Source organism: Haemorhous mexicanus, chromosome 10, assembly GCF_027477595.1.
Source record: "Haemorhous mexicanus isolate bHaeMex1 chromosome 10, bHaeMex1.pri, whole genome shotgun sequence".
NCBI lineage: Eukaryota > Metazoa > Chordata > Aves > Passeriformes > Fringillidae > Haemorhous > Haemorhous mexicanus.
In genome coordinates this window covers 22,230,687-22,258,666 of record NC_082350.1, presented here as the reverse complement: position 1 = coordinate 22,258,666, position 27,980 = coordinate 22,230,687, and the positions used below count along the sequence as shown (strand labels likewise).

At 47.3% G+C, this 27,980-nt stretch overlaps 1 protein-coding gene across 4 annotated transcripts in view; it reads right to left on the bottom strand.

Moving 5' to 3' along the window:
• The window catches only part of TNIK (TRAF2 and NCK interacting kinase), a 149,927-nt gene that overhangs the window by 99,246 nt on the left and 22,701 nt on the right, over positions 1 to 27,980 (bottom strand). For all 4 annotated transcript variants that reach the window (XM_059855775.1, XM_059855777.1, XM_059855778.1 and 1 more), the window contains exon 2: positions 23,760 to 23,825. In XM_059855775.1, coding sequence (XP_059711758.1) covers positions 23,760 to 23,825 — 66 coding nt within the window. The remainder of the gene's footprint in view (positions 1 to 23,759; positions 23,826 to 27,980) is intronic.

Genomic DNA, 27,980 nt, shown 5'->3' with positions numbered 1-27,980 from the left:
CCAAAACAGAGGCCAAGTCTCTGCTGCCACCCAACTCCTGCAAGATTATAAAACGTTAGGCCATGAAAAAAGAAATAAACTAAAAAATCTCAAAATTTTAAGTACATTTAGATATACTGCCATTTAATAAGATTGCAACTTTTTTTGAGAAATATTTTCTCAAGAAACAGTCTGAGAATTAAAAATAGCTCAGAGTCCATCCAGCTCTTGTCTTCCTCAACACCAAAAAATGGAATCCAGAGAGCCCTCAGTGTCTATGGATGGCCTGGAAGCAGAGTCAAAGCCTGGTGGTCATCAACCTAGTGCTGAGGAGTGTACTTTTAAAATGTGCTCTTTGCAAGGTTTTGGCAACATTTCCTTTTTCATGTTGACTTCATCACAATTAGTCTTCCATTTCTGCCCAAGACCCGCTCATCACAAGAGTTTCTATCAGAAGCTCCATGGTCCTGCTGGGTCCATGATATCTGGAGTCAAGATCTCCTGAAACCAGTCATGACAAGGTGCAGCAGAACCTTCCAGGGACAGCTTGGGCAGCAGAGCTGCTTCCAGCTGTAGATCCTGAGCCAGAGACTCCACATTTGCCTTCCAGCAGTGTCCACATCAGCCTAACGATGAGGGATGATGGATACAGAAGACAATTCCTGTTTGACCCCCTCACCTGGTTCCCATACCAATACCCATTGTAGGGCAGCCAGTGCCCATCAGATTGAATGGGAACGGCAGCTGGATGTGACCTTGAGGTGTCCCTGAGTGCTGGAGCTGCACCCACAGTCATGTTCCTGGTCACAGCTCAGCTCCCAACCTGCCCATGCTTCCTGTGACCCAGTTCCATGCTGGGAAACTGGATTATGGCTCCATTGATCCACTCAGCTTTCCACTTCGATTTTGCTGGTGAAGCAGTGAAAGAGGTCATCTCCCTTGGCCATGTCTGCTGAGGCAGCTTCCTACCTACCAAAGAGCAGAGCTTACCTCCTTGGAGCTCCTTGCTAGCAACCGAGCCAAACAGCAAAAATATCCTGGAACTGTTAAAAACAGAAAGTGTGACAAACAAGACATGTTCCTGGATACACAGAGCACCTTCCCAATCTGTACTCACAAGGCTTAAAAAAGGGCTGCCAGCACATACTACAGACAGTATTTTACATTATCTTTACAGCGTAGTCCACAGCATCCATCACCAAGATGCTGATGATGTGCTGGAGGACAGACTTTTATTGTCAGCAGGAGATACCCATCGCAGCTGAAGATTCTGTAATTACTGTTTCTTAACAGAAAATGGAAGATTTATTGTTCACATAATAGTCAATGAAGGTCTTTTCTGGAGTAGAATAGTGGCTTACTTACAGGCCTTCATCTATGTCTTTCATTGTATTATACAAGATTAAATAGTTTAATTTTTTCAAGCTGGGATTTTAGGTAATGTGTGGATTGTCCAACAGTAATTATAAGGACAGAGGGTACTTGTACTATCTGCTGTGCCCTCCCCAGTCAGCTGGTACAGGGCTACCAGCAGGGACTTTCTCTTCCTACCAAGACAGTTTCTGGCTATATTTAAGTTATGAAACCACAGGTAGAGAAGATTTATATTCTGTCATTGGATAAAGGTCTTCAGTTGAGATCAAAGCAGTTAGCTGTAATTGCAGAGAAAAGGTTTCAAAACAAATCCTAATTTATCAGCAGGGATTTTTTACCTCCCTAAAGTATGTGCCATCTAGAGCAGGCAACAGAGACAGGAAGGCAGGGAAAAATCATCCATCATTACAGAAGCTGCCCTCATTCCCTGTTTTGCCATTAGCCACAACAGAAATCCTAAATACAAGACAAAATCTCAGTGCTGTGTATTATGTGTCTCCCTTAAAAAATGTCTTTTAAATGAACACTGCATGCACAAGTCAGGGATCTCACCACTGCAATGTTTCTGCCTTCTCTCCATCCTCTTTCTTCCAGCTTCTTGGTAAAGCTGAGACCAGGTTGTATAACTCCAGCAGAAATTTCAGGAAAAATCACAATTCCAGACAGAGGCAGAAAATGGCAAAGACCACAAGACCAAATAACTCCAAACTGAAAATAGACAAAGACTAATGGGAAATAAAGAGCATCATTTATGAGTGAGAGTAATTAATCATGAGCAGGGATGGATGGACGAGCAGTGGAACCACTGACACTTGAAGGATTTACACAAAATTAAAAGTTTGATCTGAATAAGCTGCCCAAGTTGCAGCTGAGCCACACTGCATGAATTAACAGGTGGAGCCCATCATCTGCCAGATGGTGAGGTAGGTCTGACCTACCCTGAAATCCAGGATTTCTCACAGGGGTAGAGGCTGGAAGCAGAGGACTGACCCCTCCCTGTGCTAACCCACATGATGCCATCCTGCTGCCCAGCCCAGCCCCAAGGAGAAGATGCCAGTGTAATCCCTCTGCCCCCACCTCCACCTCACCTCTTCAACCCTTCTCAGAGACTTTAAGACTAATTTAGGTGTTTCACAAACTTTTGGGACCAGGCTGAATTCCCACTTGTGAACATATTATGCTCATCATTCAAGCAGTTCTTGAGTGCAGGAGAATAAAAGAATAAATAAACGGGAAAGAGAAAGTCCAGCCATCATAAAATCAACCACCAGAAACATTCAAGGCAAAAGGGAGGGAATAAGGAACAGAGCTCTCCCCTTTTACCTCAGCCTAGCATTAAAAAGACAAGATACATTCCAAACTATAAGCCTCTATGAATGAAAAACTGGCAGAGTCAATAAAATGTGAAGTAAGCCTAATTCATTTTTACTATATGACCTACTTTCAGCCAGTTCTGATTCACATGAGCAGCTAGAGCTTCAAGGTGGTGATTCGGCAAGGTCTGTTCATTAAACTCATTCTTTCTTTATGGCTTTCAGCTTCAAGGGATAAGAAAACACATTTCTGTCAAAGGCATTCTCCAAAAAGGTTCCCCTGGTATAAATGCAGCAGCAGCCAGGGAAAAAATGGATATGAATGTAAATGCTGCTTCAGAACTGAAAGATGAAGAAAAACTTAATTGCTGGAGGTGATGCCTGCTCCACTGTGCCAGGGCCCATCTGAAGCCCCACAGGGCGGGCAGGGATGCTCTGGGGGCACCAGGGTGAGGGTCCCTGCTCCCCAAGCATCCCCTTGCTGCAGCCATGACTCAGCTGCCTGCCTCAATGTGTCCTGCCACCATGCATCCCTCTGTCCCTCTGAAGGAACAGTGACTGTTTCCTCTGACAGGCCTGGATGTGACCCCAAGGTGCAGGGCTGGGACCCCTGTGCCTCCACCCTGGCAGCAGCAAACCACTTGGGGCTTCCCTCTTACTCCTTCCTCCCTTCCCTCTTGGTGTAAGAACCCTGACAGCTTTTTTTCCCTCCTCTGTCTCCTCAGGGAAAAAAAAAAAAAAGGAATTTGAAGTAATCTGCTGGCTCCTGGCTCTTCATCACACCCAGCTAGTCCTGGAGCAATAACATAGACTGGATTTAAGATAAAATGCTGCAGAAAGTAATTTCCCATTTTAACTGGAGCATCTTCTCCCCCCGATTCTAAAAGGGCTGTTCATATGCCTGAGCTGAGCATGTAAATAAACACATTAGGAGCAAATATAGATGAGATTGAGCATTGATTGATTTATCCTTAAATAACCACAGAGGTGATCTCCTCACTGCAACACTAAGCAAGCTGGGTGCCTCATCTCTACACAGCCCAGAATTTGCAAATTTGTGAGGATCTCAACCTAACCATGAGAAGTCATTTGCTTTGTAAGCAGATACCTCATTCTGCTCAAAACAATATGTGTTCTTGACATCTTCCTGGCTAACCCTGACATCAGGGTGGCCATTCTAGAACAGCATCCCTATTACCTGCACTGCCTGGGGCAGCCAGGGAGCCTGGGGAGCAAGGAAGGATTGGTGAACACACAGATCCCACCACTACAGCTCTCACTGTCTGCTCAGTCCCAGCTTGAAGTACCACCACCATTACAGAAAATTAGCAAGGAACAGTGTTTTGACAGAGGCTGAGAATGCTGTACCAGGACAACACAGCTCTGCAGGCGAGGCTGGAGTGAGCCACCCCTTGCCAAAGTCACTGCAGCAGAGATCAGTTACAGACCCTTCAGAACAATCTGCCAAAATAACAGTAATTAGGAAATAAAGAGTTCATTCTTGTGCTCCTCTCGGGCTGCTGGCTGACAGCTTTGCTCCAGCTGGAATGGAGGGCACTGTCACCTCAGCAGCCGCTGCCACGAGCTGCTCCCACAAAGGGCACTCCAGGCTCCTCCAGGAGCAGCCACGCTTCATCTCAAGCCAGGGCAGGAAAAGGCATGTGGCTAAGAAAGGGGAGCCTTGGAAGACCTCTCATTAAATGTCTCCATGTGGAGTGAACAGAGCTAACTGGAACAGCAGCAGCTCATGCTGCAAAGACGGGTTAAAAACAAAGCAAAACCCCAGAATGGGAACCAAAGCTTAAAAATACAGCACATTCCCCAGACAGGTATTGTGTTATACAAACATTTTACAGTGAAGAGAAGGAAGAAAAAAAAAGGGGGATATTATTTTTTTCTAGAAGGAAACCATCATTTGAATATTCTGGCTCGCAAGAATTTCCTTCCGTCATCAGCAAAGCAAAGGATCTGTGAGAAAACGTCCTTCCTGCAAAAAGAGGGGAAAACAATTTCTGGCTTGAGGCTAAAAAATGAAGCAATAAACCCTCTCAAGCTCAACTGAACAAAATACCATGAGAGCTTTTAGGCGGAGCTGAGCCTGACCTTAAGCCTGGCCTGGCTAACTGCAGCCTTCTTGTGAGATTAAATAAAAATAAAAAATCATGCCCTGTGCCTTGGCGTTCTGAGGGACACACCCTCCTGCCATCAGCCCTGGCTTGCCACCAGTCAGTCCATTTGAGACTGCTGTTCACCTTGAAGCAAAACATGCAGCTATACAAATGAGTTTTTCCATATTTTCAATGCAAATAGGGGATTATTCAAAAATAAGTTATCTCAGGCTCCTAGGAGACATGGAAAGGTCACAGAGCAGGCTGCAGAATATTTTCCCAGCCTTCCTCAAAAATATTTAAACTTACATGATTTCTCTATTTTAAGGCCTTCTCTGAGGCTTCTTCCCAAAAGTTCCGAAAAATAATCAATTAAATGAAACTGCTCTACAAAAAGAGGATACCTAAGGACAAGCAAGTGTGGGCAGGAAAATAGATTTTGGTACTTCTATGAACTCTGGCAGCAAAGACAGGGGCAGATGGAAGCAGCAGCGAGGGAGCTCAGCTGAGCAGAGCGTGTGCCCAGCAGTGCCACCCCGCACCGGGCACCTCGCTCCAGACACACAATTCCCATTCCTGGATCTTGCTGGAGCAAAGGGCACGGGCATCCCCGGTGCCCATGGTGGGAGACACGGGGCTGGAAAGGAGCGTGGAGGAGGATGAGGGGATGTGGGAGCAGGGCAGCCCCGTGGCTGGGGAGCTGCCAAGGCTGGCAGCAGCGATACTGCAGGATTGCGCTCGCCTGGCTCGCACAGGAGCAGAGCTGCCTGTGACTCACAGCTCTGCACCACTCGGCCCAGCTTCCCTCCCCTCCCAACTGGCTTGAGTATTAGATGTATTATTATTCCTCTCTCCTTTCTTTGGCTTTTTTTTTTTTTGCCTCACTGGCTGTTTCACTGCTCGCCAAAATATCTTCTGCTCAAGGGAGGGAGCTGCGGAGGGCGAAAGCCAGGGCTGACAGGGAGGCTGCCAGCCCCAGCCCCAGCCAGCCCCCACAGCCACCATGGAGAAGCATCTGGGATGTGAACTTTTATTTTCCACTCATTCAATCAGAAATTCCTTGTAGGAGGTTTGCTAGTTCACGTAACGCTGCAATAACAAAACAGGTTTTCAGTGTTTAATTCACAACACTAACCTGGGCTCTAAAAGCCTCTAATTTTTCCATGAGCCCCCGGCTAATGGGATGTCTCCAACCTTTCTAGTGGGTCCTTTGTTTAGAGACTCAAGTAATCTCTGTCACAGCCTGAAGACATACTTCTTGTCTCCTTTCACCGTAAAAAGTAAAGTAAGATCTATAATAATTAATACTAAACTGAGTTAAGAAGGAAGTGAGCGAGGAAGACTAAGTGGCAGTCCTCCCATCTGTGGGAATGTGCCTACCCAGAAGTTGATGGGAACAGACCCACAGAGCTGCTCTCCAGGTACCAGAGCTCAGTGCAGATCTTTGGGCTATGAGTCCATTTCTCAGGATGATTATTTAATGAAGATGGGGATGTGCCCCAGCTGGAACAGGATGCACCAAGTGACAGCTAATGTGGCCACTGGTGTTGGTTGGATGCACAAACTTGCTGGGGTTTCAAAGTGCAATGGAGTGTAAATCACCCTTGTTCAGGGTTTGCATGGGATGCAAACCAGGTTATGGGAAGAGCCCACAGGTGGTACCAAAGGTAAGAGTTCATCCTGAACACACCATAGAAAGAGGTATTTGAGGCTGTTTGAGAAGAGGAGATGCCACCCATCTTTGACCAGACAAGGGATGAAGCCCGGGCAGGCACACACAAACACTTTAGGTCCTACCCCCAGGCAGAAGGCAGCACCTAAAGTCAGCTGGGTAATTCAGTCTTGTCTCCCCATCTTGGCTGCTGGCAGAGGGGCTGATGAGTAACCTTCAGGAAAAGTGCCCCATTCCAACAACTTGTACAGGCCACAGACAGACACAAGGATGCCACCAGCAGAGCAGAATCAGGCCAGGCTCTGCAGACAGGGGTTTGCTGCTCTGACTGAGCAGCTACAGTTTCCATGGTTAAGTTTTCATTCAGAAGTTAAAGCTACCCATACACAAAGTGAACTAAATCAGTTTCATCACTGAACCCTGCAGCACTACTGAGTCACCTTCCTCTGCAGAAAAACACTGCTCCTCACAGATGCCTTTGGCTTGCTGAGATCTAGGGTGTGTCTGCATCCTCCATAAGAGACCATGACCAGTGCCAGGCCCTGGGAATGGACAGATTGTGTGTGACGCCACCAAAAACTATCCTGGCTCCAGGGAATCTGTGTCCACAGCTGCCTGCTCACTCAGCTCCCTTTCATCCATTCTTCAAAGTCTCCCCTGATGCTTCCAAAAGTGATCTTATTCCTACACCGAGCCACTCAAATTTGTTGCCATCAATTCTGCACTCACACAGGTTTTCTCCTCTGCTGCTGAAGACAGACCAGCTTCTCTGAAGGACCCCAAGGCCTGCAGGGACCACAGCCAAACCTGCAGCTACCACAGCTTCCTTTGCACTTTTTGCACCAGCAAGGGCTCTTTAGAAGATGGACCATCTGCAAAGCTCATTCCCACAGCTAACAGCCTTCTCTGCACCGAGCGCTGAAGATGTGCTGAGACCTGTCTGGTTTTTTCAGCAGCAGCTTTCCCTCAATATTGACCCCAAATCCAGTTTTTCTTTGAGGACTCAAGGTCAGTCAGACCTTGGGAGAGGCAGAGGGTGTCTGCTATAGGATGGTTTGTGCAGATACAGGGAACATATCCCAGGTGAATGGAGGAACCTGGATCCCTCAGTAACTGACTTGGGCTTAGCCAAACACGCCCCACAATCCTCACACCTCAACCTCTTTGCTAAATCCCGTGTTTCCTGCTTCAGTTGCACCTCTGCTTTTTCTCCTGGGTGAATCCCTTTTCTTTCACAACATTCTCTGCACTTCCATTCCTTTTTCTAAACTCAGCAGTAGATCTTGTGGTAGCCTCTAATGGTGGGCATCAATAAAACAAGCCAGCCTTGTGAGTCTTTTGTTTTCCAGTCAGACATATATCTGCTTTCCCCCCCTCAGTACTATTTTCCTCTAAGCACCAGCTCAGCTGAGGGACTCCTGCATCACTGCTGCCAGGCTGACATCATTTAGATGGATGTTGTGGGGCCAGTCATCCCCGAGATCTGCCTCACTCCTCCATCATTTGGAGGTGCTCATCTATTACAACCGTTTCCCTTCACCACTCTAACAAATTATCACCATCCCTACCACATGCACTATATCTGCTACACATTTCTGGGTACCTCTGCTCCAAACAGTTTTATTAGAAGCCTTTGTACCCATTAAGGACTGAAAGGATGAGTGCCAGTGGCCTTTTGTAGGTTAATCCACAAGAGATCAAGAGAGTGCAAGGTATTCTGTCTATTCAAATTACTCATTTTACATTATAATAGTATGAATATTAATATTGTCCATTGAAAAAGTGTGTTAATTAGGAGGCTGGCAGTTTTTTGGACCACTGCCACACAAAATAAGCACTCAGGGGTTCGTGACTATTCAAACCCACATCCCAAATTGCCATTTACAACAGTGGCACACTCAGTTCAAGAGCCAAATCACCAAAACAATTAACAAGGGAACAGCCTACAGAGGGTTAATATTACTTATTTTTCCTCTACTAATTTCAGTTATTCCCCTTCCTAGTAAAACAGTATTTAACCAAACCACAAATAATTTGCATAGCACACACGTGCTGGCTGCTGGGAGGTTTTCAAGCAAACAGAACAAATGCCTTATTAATAACTAAGTGCCAAGAAATGCAGAAAGAATTTTGTACCAGACTATGAAAACCAAAGTAGTTTATTCCTCTGAGGCTTGCCTTGGATTAAACACTATGCTCTTTTGATAAGACTGGTTTGGACACATGAGAAAATGGAGAAGGCAAGGTCCACATATGTACAAGAAGGACACAAACTTGGGAGGTTGTTGTAGTTCAGACACAACTTTTTTAAGCAGGTAAAGCTCTCACAAGCTCAGGGAGAGCCTGGTCACTGGCACATTAATAGCACACAGATGATCTTTAACAGATATGATATTTCCCCTTTCCAGTTTCTGTTTCTATTTTTATCTGACAGCATGGATGTGCAATCTTCACTGTAGTCTGCTGATCTCAAGGCTAATCTTTGTTTTCTGCCAGCAAAATGAAAGGTCAGCTACAGACCAGACACCAGGAAGGCCTCCCAGATGCCTGGTATTTATGGACCTGATGATTTGGATGTCAGTGAGCATCTTGCCACAGAGGAAGTAAACAGAACTGTAGACCAGCAGCCCTGGGCTGATCACCACCAGGAAACCAACAACGCTCCCCCAAATGCTTGAGATCTGCAAACACATTCTTTTCCCCACAATGGAATAAACCCCAAACATTTAAGTTTTTGTAAAACCAAGATTTGCACCAAGGGGTCGGATCTGAATGAAAACCTCATAAGTTTTGGTTGGCTGTGGTGTTTTCCCAAGGTGCAGGAGAAGCACATTTGATGCCTTGGATCTTTTTCCTTCCGCTTCAGGGAAGGTGTTTTCCTTTGGGAACACTTTAAGTTGGAAACACAAATACAAATTTCCCACCTGTGAAGCCACTGCCATACCATAATTATTAAGGGTCAAAGTCCTTCTACTCCTCAAAGAGGTTACAGCCAAAATCTGTCTTCACAAATCAGGGTTTCTCAGCATTGTGAGATTGACAAAACTTAGTGCCACCCTCTTAAACACCTCAAATAAGCTAACTTTACCTCATACCCATCAGTCAACAGATCCACTTTCTCCTGCAGGTCCTTCAGCAAAGCTTCCCACCCCATTTATGAAAGCAGGGACTTGAAAACATCTGCCAAGACACAGTGACTTCATTTTTAGAAGCTCTTGGTGCCCTGACCTGCAGTGTAAGTCAACAAAAGAATGAGGTCTGCCAGCATAGCTGCAGGTCAGGTCCCCTTTTGCCTCAGTGTAAACTAAGGCATCTAAAATTAAAGCAGACTCCTCTAAGTGAGGATGACCAGGGCCTCTAGCCTTTGCATTCCCAGCTTGACATATGGGGCTGCAGATGAAATTTTGCATGTGCACATACACACACACACACAGGCTTGGGGTGAGAGAAAGGTTCAAACAAAAGGTTCAAAAAAGAATTTCAGGCTCTTGAAGACCATCGGTTGGAAGCAGCTGCAGAAACCTTTGATAATTCCCTGGGTTACTGAGCACTTTGCTGCTAAAATCTCTCCCTGGCCAGAGCTATTGCCTGTCACCCACCAAAAGTTAATCCTCTTTTTTCTGATTTCATCTCTATCTTCTCTTTTTCCCCTCTCCATACGAGTGCAAAGCACCTTTAATCTTAATTTCAGATGTACTTCTCATGATGCTGCAGATGTGTTATCTGCCACTGACAGTCTGTGCCACCTATTTCTCCTTAAAGGACACTGCTTGACCTTGTAACAGCTTCCATGCCTCCAGCTTTAGAGGCTGAGTATTTCTGTTTGAATGGATCACAAGTAATCACTTTTCTGTATCCATTATTAGCAGTGAACCAACTACCCAGAGAGCTTCTGCTTTGCTGGTTTCCCCCCCACCTCCAAATGCAGCATTTTTCCTGGGCAGAGACATATTATGGCAATTCAGACACTGACAACTGTGTAAATCACACCCAGGCAAAAGTTATTGATGACCTCATTCCAGTAAAGCATGAGATGATCAAGCTGCCCCACGGTATTTTGATCATCTGAGAACCCTGAAATTGAAAGTCGCAGGCTCCATCTTGCTTGGAAACCTAACAAAAGGCATTAACTGTGACAAAAGGCACTTAGAACATCTCTTAAATTATCTCATTTCACACCAGCAGTAACAAATACTCATTTTCCTTTTATTAACATACTCTCCTTGCCCATAACCTCTCTCATTTTTCTAGTTTTGAATTAAAACGCTTTCAAGTTATTGATCCCTTCTGCTGGAATTCTCTCCTCCTGTTTTTATTAGTTCTTGTACACAGCCTAATTTGAGTGATATGAACAGTGCACCCAGCATAAGCACCTCTCTGGCAGACCTGTCTCCCAGGAGCCGACGTGATTAATCTCTCCCGTGCAAGACAAGTCACGTTCCACAGCCCCAGCTCCTCCACACTGCTGGTGTGCTCAGAATGGCACTCTCACACCTGTTATTAAATTATGTAATTACCTTCTTTCTTCTCAAGTGCCTTCCCAAAGAGGCTGTAGACAGTCACCAGTGAGGGAAGAAGAAAACTCAATACTGGGAGCATCTGCTGGAGCTTTCAAGAGCATTTGCTGTTGCCTGTCACTGGATTTCTCCCCATGCCAACTCAGCCGTGGGCTCCCCCAAGCCCAAGGAACATTCCCTAGCCCTGGAATAGTGCTGAAGGCAGTAACCAGCAAAGGCACACACTGCTGTGGCTATGCCAGGAGCTACATCACCTCCCCAGGGACGTGGGATGTCCTCACAGCTGGCTGGGGCTTCTTGCACCCTCACTGGCAGGCACATTCCACTGCCAGGGGCTCAGCCAGCTGAGGGTGGGGCTCACACACTGCCCCCACTGGGCTTAAACCCAACTGCTGATATACAGAGTCCTCTAAACACAACCCCAGGCACTGTATCACACGTTTAGGGCTCTTTCTAGAAGAAAGATGACAGATTTGGAGGGAGAAGAGTGATCTTAGACACATGGCATAGCCCAAAATTGTGCTCTCTGTGAGCCCTTTGGCTAATCCCCTGCTAGGTGCCCTGTGGAACTGCTGGCACCACTCTGCGACCCTGTATCTGATGTGGAACAGCATGGGAAAAGCACCAAATTTCCTTGGCCATGCCAAGTTTTAGCTACTGTGGGCAGATGCAAGTAAAAAAGACCCAAACCAAATCCCCAAGATTGCCACAAGGGAGAAAAAGGCTGGAAGATGGAGGTGGTGCTGTCGTGCTTAACTTGGGTGAGCAAATGTGTTGTGCTTTCTCTGCACAAGGATAAATGCCAGTGATTCACAGAGCCCAGGTCAGCCCAGGCCAAAGATACACAAATGTCATGAGAACCAGCCTCTCCCTCAAGCAGAAAGCTGTAACCTGGCTCTCCTGGGACTGCACAATCCAGCAAGCCAGCACAGCAAATCCACTTCCAGGGCAAGGAGTTACAAGGCAGCCCGCATGAAGGAACAATGTACCCCCACCCCCATCCATGGTGGCTTTTAATGGCTGAACAGTGACAGACTTTGAATCCAGCTGCTCCTGTGGGGGCTGAACTCCATGGACAGCATCACTACTGAGGGACAGCCATGCCCTGGACCACTGCCCAGCTGAGGGACCTCCCTGAGATGCTCACCACCCCTCCCTCCAGCCCCCAAATGGGTGTGGAGTACCCCAAACCGCACCATGACTATCCCAACAGATGCTGGCTTTTGTCAGTTAAAAAAAACATTTAAAATACTGGAGGAATTCTTTCAGCAGGTGTTCAAGGGCCCAGCTCACTGCTGGGCTGCTGCAGGATTTTCAGCTGATGCTGAGTGTTTTCTATTTGACCAGCACTCACCCCCTGGATGCTGCTCTTCAGTGCCATGGATCAAGACTTTCCTGCATTTTGGGCAGTTTCATGACTACAGCAAACAATGTTTCTGCAGAGTCCAAAAATGTAATCTGACATTGTGTTTCAGAAGCCTGCTTGACAAGATTTCCATCTTCTTTGGCAAACTACCCCTTGTGTTAGCCTTATTGGCATTCACATACACAATTCACAACTCATCTGGAACAGGCTATTTACAGAAATTCTGCTGAACTGGCTGTCTTTCTATTAGTTATGTAGAAAAGGTTTGGCCTTGATCCTGGACCTGCTGAATAAAAGTGTGAAAGGGAAAATCTGTGAAGTCCAGGAATGCAAAGGCATTTCCACTGGGGCTGCCCACTTCAACTACAGCCATAACTGCTCCAAAAGAACAAGAGACTAATGGCAAATCCAGTGGAATTTGCTATTTTTCCTAAGCCCTGATGACTGCTTATATTGAATTTCTACCTCTGGAAAACAAAGATGCATTTCCAGCCTTTCGTGTTGTCCGTGAGAGTTTTCAACTCTTTTTATGTCCCAGGTGGGGACAGGGGAGGTTGGCTGGAGGCTTCTGAATGCTCAAGTTACTGAATGAGGCATCTTATCCTCAAATAATGGTTTTTTTCAGGGAGAAATTACAACACCAAGGAAAGTACTGGCATAATGACTTATAAACTGCAAGATATGATGGAAATCTCCCATCTTTTCAAAAGGGAATGCAAAGCAAGAAGAAAAGAGTTAAGCTGGAAGGATGAAATGGCTCCCTGTCCCCATCTCACTCTGCTGACCTCAGAGCCCAGAGCAGAAGAGATGGTGGTGTCTCCCAGCACATCTGCTTACCTCTGTTTGCTTTGCCATTGAGGCTGACACATTCAACCTTTCCTCAGCAACAGCCACCCTAAGTTTGGGGCTTTTTAAATGCAAATCAACACTGCCACACAAGACACTGACCTGAATGCAGGCACAAAGCCCCACCAACCCAATGCCCTGGTCATTACACCATCATCAGGAAAGTTAAGGACAGGGAGCAGAGGCCTTGGAACAAATTCCTAGCTTTCCCTTCCAACCCTCCTACTACTTACCATTACAACAGGGGTTCTGGAGGAGGAGCTCAACTGAGAGATCAGTGTCAGAGATTCCCACACCATCCCAAACTTGAGCCCCCCCCCCCCCCCCCCCCCCCCCAGGAATCCCTGCAGACCTTAATTAAGATTGCTTGGCCAGATGGAGGAACCACCCTGAAGTTCACACAGCAACAGTTATGGAAAGGAAAACACAAAACCAACCTGTCAGGAACAAATCACACCTTTTAGCTAATAATTAGGCATACATTTCTAATGTAGCTGTTTTACTGTGTAATCCTGACCTCATTTGCTCTAGATACCATGTAGTCAAACATAAGATACATTTCTTCACACTAACCCTGTTAAAAACCATTTCTTGAGGGAACAGAAGAACTGTAAGGAACTAACACCACTTGTTTATTGGTTTATTATAAACCAGACTTATTAAAATAATATGCACACTCAGCACTAACTGGGAAAAAAAAATCACATCAAGTTAAGGCCAGTCCACTGAAATGAGATGAGATGGGATCACCATCTGCTCCCTACAGTCCAGGTGGAGCATCTCCTCCAGTGACAGCAGCATGTCACCTGCCCAGCCAAGGTGCTCCTGCCCCTCCTTCTCAGTGCCCATGGAGAGCTAACAAAGGCAGCACAGCTTCCAGACCAGGCCTGTGGCCTAAAATTAACTACAGGCATCTGATACCAAATTCTGTCCTTTACAAAAATCTCTCCCTTCCACAGCTCCCATTTTTGAACACAATAGGCTGGATTACCTCGCTGTCCCTTTTTGTCCCTTCATGTCCAGGCCATTTCAAGTATCATTCACTATCAGGCTCACCTTGTGTGGGTTAAAAAAGAAGAGGCATGCAGAAGGCTATTCTTTCTGCAATCTCACTGGGTCACAAACATCCCTGTAAATATTAGAAACTGAAGCAAAGCAGCATCCCTTCCACTCTGGGGTGCTCCTCCTGCTGATGCTGCTGTGACTCCTGGTGAGACTCCCAACCACACAAATGAAACAGCCCAACAACCCAGGAGGATCCTACAGCCCCACACTAAATCAGAGATTCACACCAAGAGAAAGTCCACCAACCCCAACCCAGCACTTAAATTTCTCATCCTCTTGCAAGCCTGCAGGCCCCATCTGAGTCTCCTGAACGCATCCCATCACAACCTCTCTGCTGGGAAAAACAAGGGGACACATGAAAAGGGAGCATTTACCAACACTTCTTTAAAAGCACTGCCCTACTCCAGTGGAGAGCAAAAAAAGCTTGGGGAGGGGAGTCAGAGAATACCAGCAACCACTGGGACATCAATGCACAGGTCTGGAGCCCAGCCCAAGGCAGGTGACTGTGGGCTGGGATGCTCCACACCCAGGGGTGAGCCCTGGGCACAGGGAGGGGTGGCTGTGGCACCTGACAGACTCTCTGGGCTGGATCACCTCAGCTGGTGCTAACAAAGTTCCTCCACATCCCTCTCCAGCTAATTGCAGCTCTGTCTGCAGTCCAAACTGACCTCCTTCCCAGCCACCTACACACAGGCTGAGATGAGCTGGAGACAAGGGCATGTGAGGATGGAGCTGGGCTTCTAGCCACACACTTCCTTGGGCACATTTCAACACAAGAATTTAAGACACCTAAAGACACACAAAAAATATGAAGACTTAAACAAAACAACAAAAAAAAATTACACCAATCTGCCATTCTTATGCAAGAAAAGGAAAAAAATCCCACAGCATTTGGAAGCAGGCTGTGTTTGCTTGGCACTTTCCATCTTTAGGAAATTAGTGTAAAGGGCTTCCCAGGTAAACCTAAGAATAAAGAGCAGATTTGAAGAGAGGCACCAATCTCTCTTCAGTGAGCCTTCAAAGCATAACCAGAAGAAGCTGCAGAGCTCCAGCCAGCTCCCTGTAGGCATCACTTGCCTCCGAGTCCTCAGGGTCAGCCACAAGCCAAGCTGCATCAAAACTTGGAGTGACATAAAAAAATGACAAGCGAGAAACGTCTCTGAAGACAAACACCACAGCACTTGCAAAAGCTTCAAATCCACAGCCTGGACCAGCGTTTACAGCTTGCTGCTCCTCCCATCCCCTTCTCTAAGCTTTCTAAAAAGTGCCTTCCCAGCTGAGAGTGGCACCTCCAGAGCTGGGAGGAACAAAACACTTCCCAGCTCCAAAACCTATTTTTCAGTGCTTCTCTCGGTTGTTTTCCTCAGCTGACCTAGTAGCAGCTGCTGCACTTGCTCCTCTGGGAATCAGCCTTGCTCCCAGCATTTTGTTTCCAAAATGTTGGTGCAGGGGCACCCAGCCTCCCACGGCCTCAGAGATCGATTTGCAATGCTGGTACCACCCAGCAGCTCTGAGCTCTGCCCCCCAAACCACCCCAGCATTGCTCTCTTTCTGATTATATCAGGAAAAGGGTAAGGACAGGGATGGGAAAGAAAGATGGGAAAGGAGAAAAGAGGAGGCACTTAGCAAAGGTCACTGGAGAAGTCCACAGCAGTGAGGTCCTGGCCCCCAGCTCCCTGTGCACTGCCCCAGGCTCCAATTCACTACAAGAGCCTGTTACTTCTTAAATACAATATCCAAGTTTACAGCTGCAAAAAACAGCAGGTACCAGCTTCTGCTGAGAGGAAGAAGCTCCTCACCTGTGCCCTGCAGCCCGGGGTTCCCATTAGAGGGATATAACCCAAGAGCAAATGTGTTTTGTAACCCACCCGAGCCTTAGAGCACCCACACCTTTACAGCACCCACCAGCCACAGCCACACCCTTGTAAAACACTGCTGGTAAGATACTACAGTGAGCAGAGCAATGGGAGCTTCAGCACACAAGAAGCCTCCCCTCCCAAAACACAGAGTGCTGCTTTCACATGCAATAACCCCAATTCTGAAAGCTGGCTCTTTTCTAAACGCCTCCCCCACTCACTGCATCCTCACCTCTCACTTTCAGGGCCCCCACAAAAGATCTAGCCAAGTCTGAGCTCCCAGCCCAGCCATTGCTCTGGGACAGGAGAATGTGGCACTGGACATGGTGCTTGCTCCTATGATCCACAAAGCAGCTGCTTGCACAAAGTACCTTGTAATGCCACAAGCCAAGGAGGGGGCTCTCCCTCTGTCCCTATTCATGCCTGGCACCCACACAAATGGCACTGCAGACCCAACCACCACATTCCCCACACTTTGCAGCACTGCTGACTTTACTTGGCATCTTCAAAAGCAGCTTTTTTAACCCTCAGACATTGCAGATTTTTTTTTTTTTTTTGTCCTACAAAGCTGTGCAGTATTTACAGAATCAGAGCATCCAGCAATGCAAGGCAGAGTGGACAAATGTCACTCCACAGACACACCAGTCTGCTCCTGACCTTCACCCTGCCCTTTCCCTTCACAAACTCAGCAGGGAGGGAAAGGGAACAGAGATTTAAAGGGAGGCAATACAGAGACATTTTTAATCACCTTTTATAACCTGCATTCTCTAGGACTATAAAAGCACCTTTCCCTTACATTATTCAGAAAGCAGCAAAGCTAATGTGACATATTGGTGTGTAGGTGTGTGGGGGCTGGTTTCTTGTCGGGGGGGAGGGAGGGCTGAGGGCTCGCTCTGTGTTTCAGAGAAATGAAGCAGCACAAGATGTACCAGTTGCTCTGGTAACAAAGCTTTTGCCTTTTTTTTTTTTTTAAAGAATGAAGCATCATTTTAAGCATTTTTCGGTTCAGACTTCCTTGCCTGCATGGCAAAAACAAATGTGCATTTCAGAAACACACACACTCCATTTGAGTCAGCATGGAAAGGACCTTCTCCTCCAGAGCTACTATAACATCGTGGGGAAGCTGCTACATTGAGGTTGACAATTTTCTTTCTGATAAGGCTACAGGAGTTATCACACACCAGCACTCCAGCCCAGCCCTTTCCTGCAACCCAGAAAGAGCTGGGTAAAGCCCAGCACCACCTGTGAGGTGGTGCCTGTGGAAGCAGTGGAGACCCCAGCCATGGTGAGCATCCCCACATCACCATCCTCTCTGCTGGCACATGGAGCCACCCCAGCAGAAACAATGGCTTAATATTTAATGCTGTGCTTGTAATACAGAAGGATTATAAAGCAGCTTTTAAGTCTTGTAAATCCATTCCACACTCAGGCCATCCCTGACCTTGAAGGTGATGAGCAGCCAATAACCACCCACAAGGGTCTGGGTGTGGATGTGGCTGTGAGCGTTCCAGCCAACACCAAAACCATCCCAGTGGAAGGAAGAGCCTGGGACAGGGCAGGATGGGCAGACACAAAGTGCTTCCCTGCCTCAGTCCCCCGGAGCAGGCTCTCAGAGCAGCACCAAACCATGGGGAAGCCAGGAAGCTTCCCAAACCAGAGGGACCATCAGAGCATGAGGAGAGATGGCTACACACATTCACATATGTGTGGTTACACTCAGCCTGGACCAAAAGCAGCCCCTGAAGAGCTTGAAAACTTTAAAAAAGACCCAAAGCTGAGGCTACAACACCAGAACCACCAATGCCCAAATCACACCCAACCTTGCAACATCACAGTTCATTTTATAAACATGAAGGTGGGAAATGAGAAATGCTCACAGTGCTCCTACAAATGCAACAGCTGTCTAGGGTTAGAGCTGCTTGTTTAGACTCCAAGATGATGGGGGCTCTGAATTCCTTCAGCAGCCCGTGAATGGGGGCACCAGGTGTCCTTGGTGTGCTCAGGACCAGCACCCAGCACAGCAGGCCAGGTGTTGGGACAAGTGTGGCCAGCAGCACGACCTGCTCTGCAGGCACTGGTGTGCACACTTCAGTCTGGCCTCTCAAGCAAGGCACAGCAGTCAGTCTGCAGCTATAAAAGCTGTGTACGTAAACTACAGTTAATTCTTTACAGCAACAATCCCCAGGAAATATTAATTGTGTGCAGCATGGTAGCTTCTTCCACACGGATAAAGCAGCAGTGATTAATTATCGAGCTATTGACCATCAGCCTTTCAGAAAGAGAGACAATAAACCAACTGATGATTAAAAACAATTACTGTCATTCTTCACTCTGGCTAATTATCTGAACTTCTATTAATGACCCAGGAACCTGTAGAGTTTCTGATCTCACTAGGGCAGATGCAAGGGCCCAGCACTTGATCAGCAGCAGCCAGACTGAGGCAGATGTCAGGCAAGTTAAACATGGCACACACTCCACTCTATTTTCTCATATCCACCCTCAAAAATAAGTTAAAGGAAAAAGGAGTCTTCTAAAAGTCTTTCCTTAGGATATTTACCTGCTACCCCACCAGCCTGCACTGGTGGAATGCCTGGGGATGCCAGGAGAAGGATGTCACTGTGCATGGAGTGCACAAACAGCACCCAGGAGTGCAGGACATGCATTATCCCTCCTCCTCTGGCACCTGCAAACTCCAAGACAACTCTATCAAACACAGGCTTGATAGAATGTGCCTGGGACATTCCCACAGGTTTGTCTCAGGAACCAGAATGTCCCAGCAGTCCTGCTGCTCCCAGCTCTCCAGCAACAGGTGACTTGGATTTCAAATATTTTACTTCCTTTCTAATACCCACACACCTCAACATCTCCACCTACTAGGTCAAACCTGAGCATTTGCCTCCAGGTGGACTGGCCCTGACTTCTGGCAAATACCAGCTAGGCAATAAGTAAGTCCTGACTTAAGACCCTGGGATGCATTTCTTCAGTCTTTTCCCAAGTGTATTGTACTCCAGACAGAGAGACAACAAAAAGCAATTGCAAAAAACATATTCCCTTCAAACAGCTGCCTCACTTGGGCTGGCAGAGGACTAAGAGGTGCTCCACCTGCCCTGGTGTGGCTCCCAGGGGTGATTCCCCTGCCCTGCCCCATCAGGTGGGGATGGTAAAGCAGCTCCTTGGAGGGCCACAGCTGACACGGGCAGCACGTGGATCCCACACGCTCTAAATGAGAGCACAGACTATTGCTGCCTAATAGCTTGCTGATTATATGGCATTTACCAGATAATTAAGCAATCAATAGTTATTGTGCAGTTACAGAGGTGCCCACATACTCTATCTTGTACCCTATAAAATAAAACCTTGCTGAAGCTGTAAATGAAGAGCCACACCTCCAGGGCACCAGGCAAAGCAGGATCTGGCATTAATGACCACTGTCCTCCTGGCACAGTTGGGAAGAAGCACGTGAATATGTAATCTCAACATCATTTACTTCCATGTTGTAAAACACACAAGATGAGAGGTACAAAGGTTACCAGCTGATCTATTTCCTGATTTTTTTTTCTCACTACTGTGAAGGCTTGCATCAAAATCCCTCCTGGATGACACCATCCATTGGCCACTGTGCTAATGGCCATGGCTAAGCCCATAAAAGCACTGGGGGATTGCTCTGGTTTTCCAGTTACTCAATGCACAGTAAGTAGCCCACTGCATATGTCCCCAAGCTTTGCATCCATCTATTGGACAGGTATTTCTGAGCAGCCCAGAGTCCTTTTCCTTTGAACCCTGTATTTATTGGTGCTGGACACCCCACTGGTTATGGCCCTGATCTATCCAGGCAATCTAAGCACATGCAGTATTTTAAGGAGTATTTGTTTGCTCTCATGCAGAGGAGAAATAAAGAGCAATAACAATGTTCTGGGACATAAAAGCAGCATTTCCTCACAGTTTAGATAATGCTCTGAAGGATCCTAGTGAGTTTTGTGTTTAGAGTTGCTTTCAGCATCAGCTAAAAACCAGTGAGGCAAAGGCTTAATTCCCCAAGTCCAACTCATTGTATTCCTGATAGTCATTTCCTTAAATACCTATAACAGAAATAAAATCCAAGGACAGAAAAATTCACTACTGTAACAATGTCTGGCACAGAAGCTAGCAAGTTCTCAGTCTTTCATCAAAACCAGTTTACAATCTGTAACATTAGATGCAGGATTATTAGAAAATAAAGCAAAGCTTCCGATTCAATTAGAGAGATAAATCATCACCAGTGCAGTCCCTCATTAGAATAAAAATCGAGCTATTCACAAGAGATTGTTAAGCAGTGAACAAGGAATGTTATTTCTCTCTGCATTTTTCCAAAGTGAGGAGCTTGTGTGGGATTAGAGAAGTGAGAGCAGAGCAGGTCACTGCCAAGGGCTCCTGCAGTGCCCAGGTCACTGGGGTATGGCCAGAGCTGGGAAGAACCAAAGGGATATTTTAACCTGCTCTTCTGAGCAAAGGAAGACCTTTATTTGAAAATACAGAGGTCAAACAGAGCCCATGGCCTTTGCCTCAAGCACAAGGCTCAGAAAACAAGGCTTTGATTCACAGAAGCACAGTGAAGCACCTGAAAGGGATCTTCAAACCATGACCCAGAAAAGCAGGATCAAAGCAGCAGCTGCATCCCGAGGCAGATGCTCTGGCAGTGGTGCCCTCCTTCTGGGAGCTCTCAGGATGCACCAGGCTTGGCCAACACGACTCTCCTCCCACGAGCAAGGAGAAGGCATGTGCTGTGCCAGGGGCTCCCCAGCCACTCCAACGCAGCAGATGCTGAGGCTGGCTCCATGAATCCCTGCTCTCTGAGGGCTCCTGTTACTGTGGTATTCCCAGACACTTCTCAAGGCTCCCCACCCTGTAGGGCTGAGAGATCATTCAGCTGTAGGAAGAAATAACCATGCCCTTTATCCCATGGGGTCAATAGGAAGTTTGCACCTTGCACATTTTCCCCCCAGGTCCCGGGCAGGCCAGCTGGTTATCACCAGGACACCTGCAGTCTCCAGCACAAACGTGGCCATGCAGCAGTGTCAGACACTGCTGCTATATCAGATTTTCTAGGAGAAACATCAAGGCTGCAGCACACAGACACAAAACATCATCCCCTGCCTGGAATAAACATCTCACTTCTGCCTCTTTCCAACAGCAAAGTTGCTTTTCTTGCTTCAGAGAGGGACCAGCCACGAGAAGGGGGGGTGATGCTCAACAGGTGACTGCTCCTGGCTGAGAGCACAGGGGTTGGACCCGCAGAGCTCGGGCTGGCAGCCAGCACCAGAACCCAAAATCACAACCAGAGGTACAAGAGCCTCTAGGAGGGCAGCAAATGGTGCACCTCAGGTAACACAGCACAGAGGGGTAGGTCACTACCCCTGCAGGGACTTAACAGATGTGTAGATGTGGCACTTAGGGACATGGCTTGGCAGTGCTGGGTTATTGTCCGGACTCAATCATGAAGACCTTTTCCAAACTAAATGATTCTGTGAACAGTCCAGCCCTGCCTGAGAGGGGTTTGGAAATGGCAATGGAACAACCATCTAATTACAGAGGACGCTGCTCCTAGGTATGGATCACTTCTAAGGGCTGATTTAGAATGGAGCCAGAAGGTCTGTGTGTGTTGAAAGTTGATCCATTTGTTTTGCTGCAAGAGATAAATACAGCGGTGGTATCTGGAGAAAAAGAATCACAGAGATCTTATTTCCACGCTGGGTTTTAGGGTGGGACACCATAAACAGTTATGTATGTTTTATATCAAAGTCTCCTTTTGTTTATAGAGCGTGTGCTACTCCAGGACTTCAGTTTAGGAGAGCTGTAAAGTCAGGCTTAGCCTGAGCTCATACCTCAATACTTACTAATTTGGTTTGGACAGCAATGCTTTCCCCTCCACCCCCGTACCCATCCTGTCTGGCACCGGCACCACTGAATCACACCGAGGACAATCCAGTTACTCCAGCACGTTAAAAACAGTAAGGAGGAGGATTTTCCCCTTTTACAGCACGGGAAAAAGGAACACAGAAACGTTCAGCCTACACTTGGGACATTTCTGGGTGTTTTTTTTCCCCTTTGAGGTAACACACAGAAAGAATTGAACCCAGCAAGAGGAAACCTGATCAGCTGAGCCACACAACCAGCAGCACTAGCTTATTTCCCTTTTTTGCTCTCCACAAAAACACGACGCTTTGAAAAGGCCGTTACAGGCACATAGTTTCCACGGAGTGATAGAAATATGAACCAGTTAAAATTAGGTCACCTTCCACCGTTATTTTAGCAGCTGAGAAGAAAAACAGTTCAGAAAGGAGCTCCCGTGGCAGGGAGCACATGGTGGGAAAACAATGAATACCAGAGGGGAAGGCTCCCTGGAATATAACCTTCATAAGAACAGCTTTGGGGTGGGGCGGTTTTTCCTTTGTTTTTGTTATTTTTTTTTTAAAAATCTGTTTCAGTTCAAAAATTCACACATTCAAAATTCCAGAAGTTCCAGTTCATCCTCGGTTCACTTCAATCCCTTGATCCTTCTACTGACAGGATTAGTCTACAGCAGCAGGAGGATGGGGGAATCTTGGCTCTTTGAACACCATTCTCTTCAGCAGGGGCAGCTCGCTGTCTTTGAGAGCATGACAAGCAAGAGCTGAGTCTCCAAAACCACAGAGTAGGAGCACATGAGTATATTCTTTTCTATAGTCAAAATGAAACATGGGCATGATGGGTAAACAGGATCTCTGTGTGCCCACACACGCACGAGTACACGTGTACACAGCACTTGTGCCCACACATACAGGAGTTTCTTGGAGAATGAGGCCCAGGGGAGGTACTGATTCCCAGCAGAACCATAAAAGTTGGCAAATTCCTCATGCAACCATGACACGAAACATCTCCCCACCACATATAAACACAGATAACCCCAGACCTTGAAATAATTCAATCCCACCCCAAATGCACAAGAACAGTCCATAAAAAGACCCCACCAAGATAACAAAATCTGGAAATCCCCCAAGCTAAGAAGTGTTTGGGACAGGTGATATAATACAGAAGAAGGACATTTTAAAGATTCTTGTAAAGAAGTTCATGCTTTTAAAAATCCTGCTCTTCACAGTCCCTTCACTATTCTCATCTGGGTTGCTGCTTCTTGATGTTTAGAAAAATTTGAAGCAATCCTACTGACTGTAACAGGCACTTTAATAAAAACATTTTAATAGTGTTTTTAATCCTGTAGCAGGTTCCTGCCAGTGGAAAGGATGGCAGCAAGCCTGTGTGCAAGCAGAGCACTAGACTGTAGCAAACTCATTTGGCAGCCTATTGCAGCCGTAAACTCAGCTCTTAGACGAGATCGAGATTTAGCTATTAAAGCACAGACTTCTCACTCCCTCCTCATCATCTAATCAATAAAAAGCAACTGGGGGGAAAGGGGGAGAAAAAAAAAGCAATTCATTTTCTTGTGACAGCTTCAGAACTAACGTGAATTGCTTATCATAAGAGCTCTGTGTGCTACACGGTACTTGCACACAAGACCAAAGGGTCAGAGTTCAGCAAGGCTTCTTGTCAGGTTTGAAATGGTCAAAGCCTAGTCAAGGTGATGTGCTGGGATGCTCCATGTTCAACACACAGCCAAGGCAAACAGCATCACTTCAGCTGGAACTCTTACCTTATAGACCTGCCCGTAGGTACCATTGCCAACGAGCTCTACCAATTCAAAGATTCCTGCAGGATCCTAGGAGAAAAGAAAAAGAATGTTAAATAAGCAATATTTATAGACTTCTGAAAAAATAAACGTTTGATGAAGATCAGCATTTCTCTAACAAGGGTTTTGAGTAGTTTAACGTTTTCAGACAGACTAGGGATGGGAAATACAGGGACAATGAGCAGAAGCGTGACACTGTCCAGGTGACAGCCCTTTGTGGGCAGCCCCAGCACTCTGGGCAGCACAGACCTGCCAGCTGCTGCCCACCTCCAGCACCTGGGCTGGGAGATGCCAGGCAGGTGCCTGTGAGGGAACATCCATCCATTTGACTGTCATCTGCTTGATCTACGAATACTCAGGGCATGTTTTAAATGCAACAGCAAACATTTGCTATTAGAAGTTAGATTTTCTTATGCATCAGCTTTGGAATAAAACAATCCAACTGGCAGGATGCCATTCTGGGGCTCAAAGCAGGGGTTTCCAGGTCTATTTCTGGGGTCAGCAGCATTAGTGTTACTAGGTCTAAAGGCCATTTTTGGTTTGGTGCACCCTGGCTATTGACATCCCAGTTTGCCAGCTGCGATGAGCAGCTACAAGGCAATGCTATATGAGGACACAATACCTTGTAAAGGTGGCAACCAAGCACAAAATCCTGTCCCCAGGTCCCCCTGCACCTAGCATGTGCCCAGCCAGGGGAAGTGCAGTCTCACACACATGTGCACCCAGCAGCACAGTCCAAAGATGATACGAGCAGTGAGGTACCAGGGAGGGATGGTGGGGAAAAAAGGAATAACCAGTGCTGCTATTTTCTCCTCTTGGTGGGTTTTCCCCTTCCAGAAGCTTTATTTATACTCTCTTGCTCCTCCTCCTTTTCCAGGACTCATTGCTCCAATTTTGGAGAGCACAATCGCCCTGGAAGCTGGCAGATGTGGAGGCATCCTGACATCCCTGGGGTCTGTGTGTCCCTGAGCCCATCCTTGTCTCCCACACCACCACCCATCCTCATCCTCCCTGCTGGGTTTTGAGTCACTTGAGCTGCTGGATGACTTGGCATCCCAGTGAGCCCAGGGCTACCAGCTCCCAGGGATACCTGCCAAAGAGGATCAGCCAGCAGCACTCCTGAGGAGAGAGGAGATGGACACCCACCACCCCATTACAGACACAGAGGCTTCATTCATTACAAAGCTGCATGAACTCAAGATGCTTGTGGGTCCAAAAGTCAAACACTGGATCTTTGTGAGAAGCTGAGAAGCAAGGTTCATCCAGAAAAAGTAAGTTAATCAGAGTCCTGACGTGGCTGGGGCAGCTTTCCATCCAGCCAGGAACACGTGCTGCCATGGAGCAGCCGGGGTTTGGCACAGCTCCATGACAGGGTGACAGTAACCCCTCTGACCATTCAGAAATGCCACATCCCCCTTCTGCCTGCTCCTCCATCAGCAGCTTTTTCAGGCTGCCTGGGAAACCCTGGGGTACTCCAGGGTGGGAACCCCACTCAGCCTTCTGGGACAATCTGCAGGAAAGGGCAGGGAAGCTGTGCTAGGGAGACCACCGAGGACACATCTGCCCTGGTGCAAACACACCTGCATCCACACACTTGGGCTGGACACAGGTGAAGCTGCAGCTCAACAGGTTTCCAGCATGCAGCATCTCAGCTGGGTGTGGATAGCTTGTGGGTTTTGCTGCCTTGGTACCAGGCAGGGAAATGCCAGGAATGGATGGGAAAGGGAACTGACACCGGGTTTCCACACTGGGTGAGGAGGTGGGGGAGGGGGAAACATGGCAGCAGCTGCTGTTTATTTTTTGAGTTTCTTTCCTAAGGGTTGTTCTCTGCAGTGCTGAAACAACTCTGAAAGAGGCTTTTCCAGCGCTACAAGTATATCTATTTTTGAATATTCACTAGGAGATTAAGGCAGAAGAAAGCTGTGCCTAGGGCATATGCTTAGGAGGTTTGGAGAAACATCCAGGGATGCAGCTGGCCATTTCTGATAAAAAGAACTCTTTTTTTGCAATATGTTTTCCAACCGCTTTCTACAAATCCTAAAACTCAGGAGCACCCCATCCCACCGTCCCAGGTTCACTGCTCTGACATGTGCAAACGTCACATTTGTGGCTCCAACAGGTTTGCCTGAGTCCATCCATCACTTGTTTGTGATGCCAGTCCCACACCTGCCTCTGCTGTCACTGTGCCCAGGGCAGCTCTGTGCCAGCGAGGGGCAGCTTTGTGCCAGGAGGGCTTTCCCCCATAGCTCCCATCACCCACACCTTCCACTCCTGACATCCCAGCCTGTCTCCCACCAGCCAGGCAGTTTCTCTGCTGCAATGTCCCCTCTCCATCCTGTTTTCTCCCTGCATTTTTCCAGAAGCATTGCACAGCCAGGAGTGACACTGCTCCCCTGACTGCTGCCACAGACAGCTCCACCTCAGCACAGCCAACACGCTGGGAGCACCAGCACTGTCAGGGAGCACAGGGGGCTGGATCTCTCCTCCCAGACCTGCCCTCCTCGCATGCAGCAGGCAGTCAAAGGGAAAAGCTTCTCCCCAAGAGCCACTATTAGAACCAGGAATAAAATGCTATTAATGGCCTTTCCAGAAAACACGCAGCAAACGATGGTGTGGGCAAGGGAAAAAAAAGCCCTGCTTCCCACTGGCCTCCCCTGGACTGATTGATACACAGAAAAGAGATTTGCATCTTAAAGGCTGCTTGGGAATAGACTGTCCCTGGTACCAGGGGCACATCCTGCACATCCCACAAAGCCCCTGCTGAGATGCTGCAGGAGGGTACCAGAGCAGCTCGGGCAGGCTGGAGTGGGCAGGGAGGAAGAAAAATAGAGAGGAACACAGCACGGGTGATGTTAGCCAGGGGAAAAAGAAATCCACCCTGCAGAGCCCCAACCAGGACCAATCCAGGCCAAGCAGGGAATAATCTCAGACCAAATATAGCCTGTGCTGCAGATCAGGGCTCACAGCAGCGCCAGGCTGCACTTGGCTGGGGGTGGCTGCAAAGCTCATCCCACACAGCTGCTTCCAGCCTGGCACCTCCCTCCTTTCTGCTGATGCCCTCTCCTCAGTCCAGGAGGAACACAAAGGTGATAAGGCTGCTGCAGCCTGCTCTTCCCACACCCCAGAATGCCTTCACAAGAACTACTGTACCTCCTGTAACCGCAAACAGCTGCACTGAATAACAAGCCCACAAATAAAAGGAAAAAATGAGGTGAGCTGTTAGTTTCGGCAAAGAAGGTGCATTGTTTAAAACAGGGGGGAGAGAGACAGCATTTGAGACAAACCCACAAATAATTTTCAGCTCTACATTAGCTTCATTTAACTAGAAAAGGATTTTTACAGCTGTAGCACCAGGACTTTGCCAAGATACTTTTAACTAAGGTAGGGTCCCTCCCTTCTCCCTGCTACTCAGAGCTTGTGCCAGAAAACACAGGAACAAATTCAGGCTCTCCATAAAATATTCTCTCTGTAAAGCAACAATACACTCAAGAGGACTTTTCATCTACCCATTGGGATGGGAAATGTTCCACAGAGTAGCACTGGCAGCAAGGCTTGTGCAGACCCAGCGTTCCTCCAGGCAGAGATGGGTTGGGACCTGCCCAGACCTGCCTTTTGTGCCAGGATATGACCATGCTGCCACAGGCAAAGCCAGGACAGGCTCAAATTCAAGTGGGAAATTGTTATGTTTCTACAAATCTCTCAAGAAAATCAGTGGCACAAACGTTTCAGTGGCTAAAACCAGTCTGAGACACAGAAGAACACAGAGGCATCATCCTTTCCAGCAATATCATGGGTAAGGACAAAAAAGGCCACTTTATTTCAGTAAACAGTGTATTTGAAACTGGGGCATTATCAGAAAAGGGACTTCTGTGTGTGGATGATAAAGCAGGATATATTCAAATTTCAGTAACAAAACAGGCCTCCCTTTTGAAGACTTATCAGCATGGAGCACACAGTGGGGCTGGCAGGTTCCTGGTTAAAACTGCTCCCTCCCTTCTGCCTAACCCACAGAACTAAAGCTGAAAGATGTCCTTGCCCACACCACAATGTCTCAACAAGTCCAAGGCACAACACTGCTTGAGGAGACTATTCAGAGATCAATATCCACACCCAGGGCTAAGTCACCTAAGGGCCAAGGGCTGCAGGTGTGTATCAGTATTGGCTATGGTGAACAGAAGACAAGTG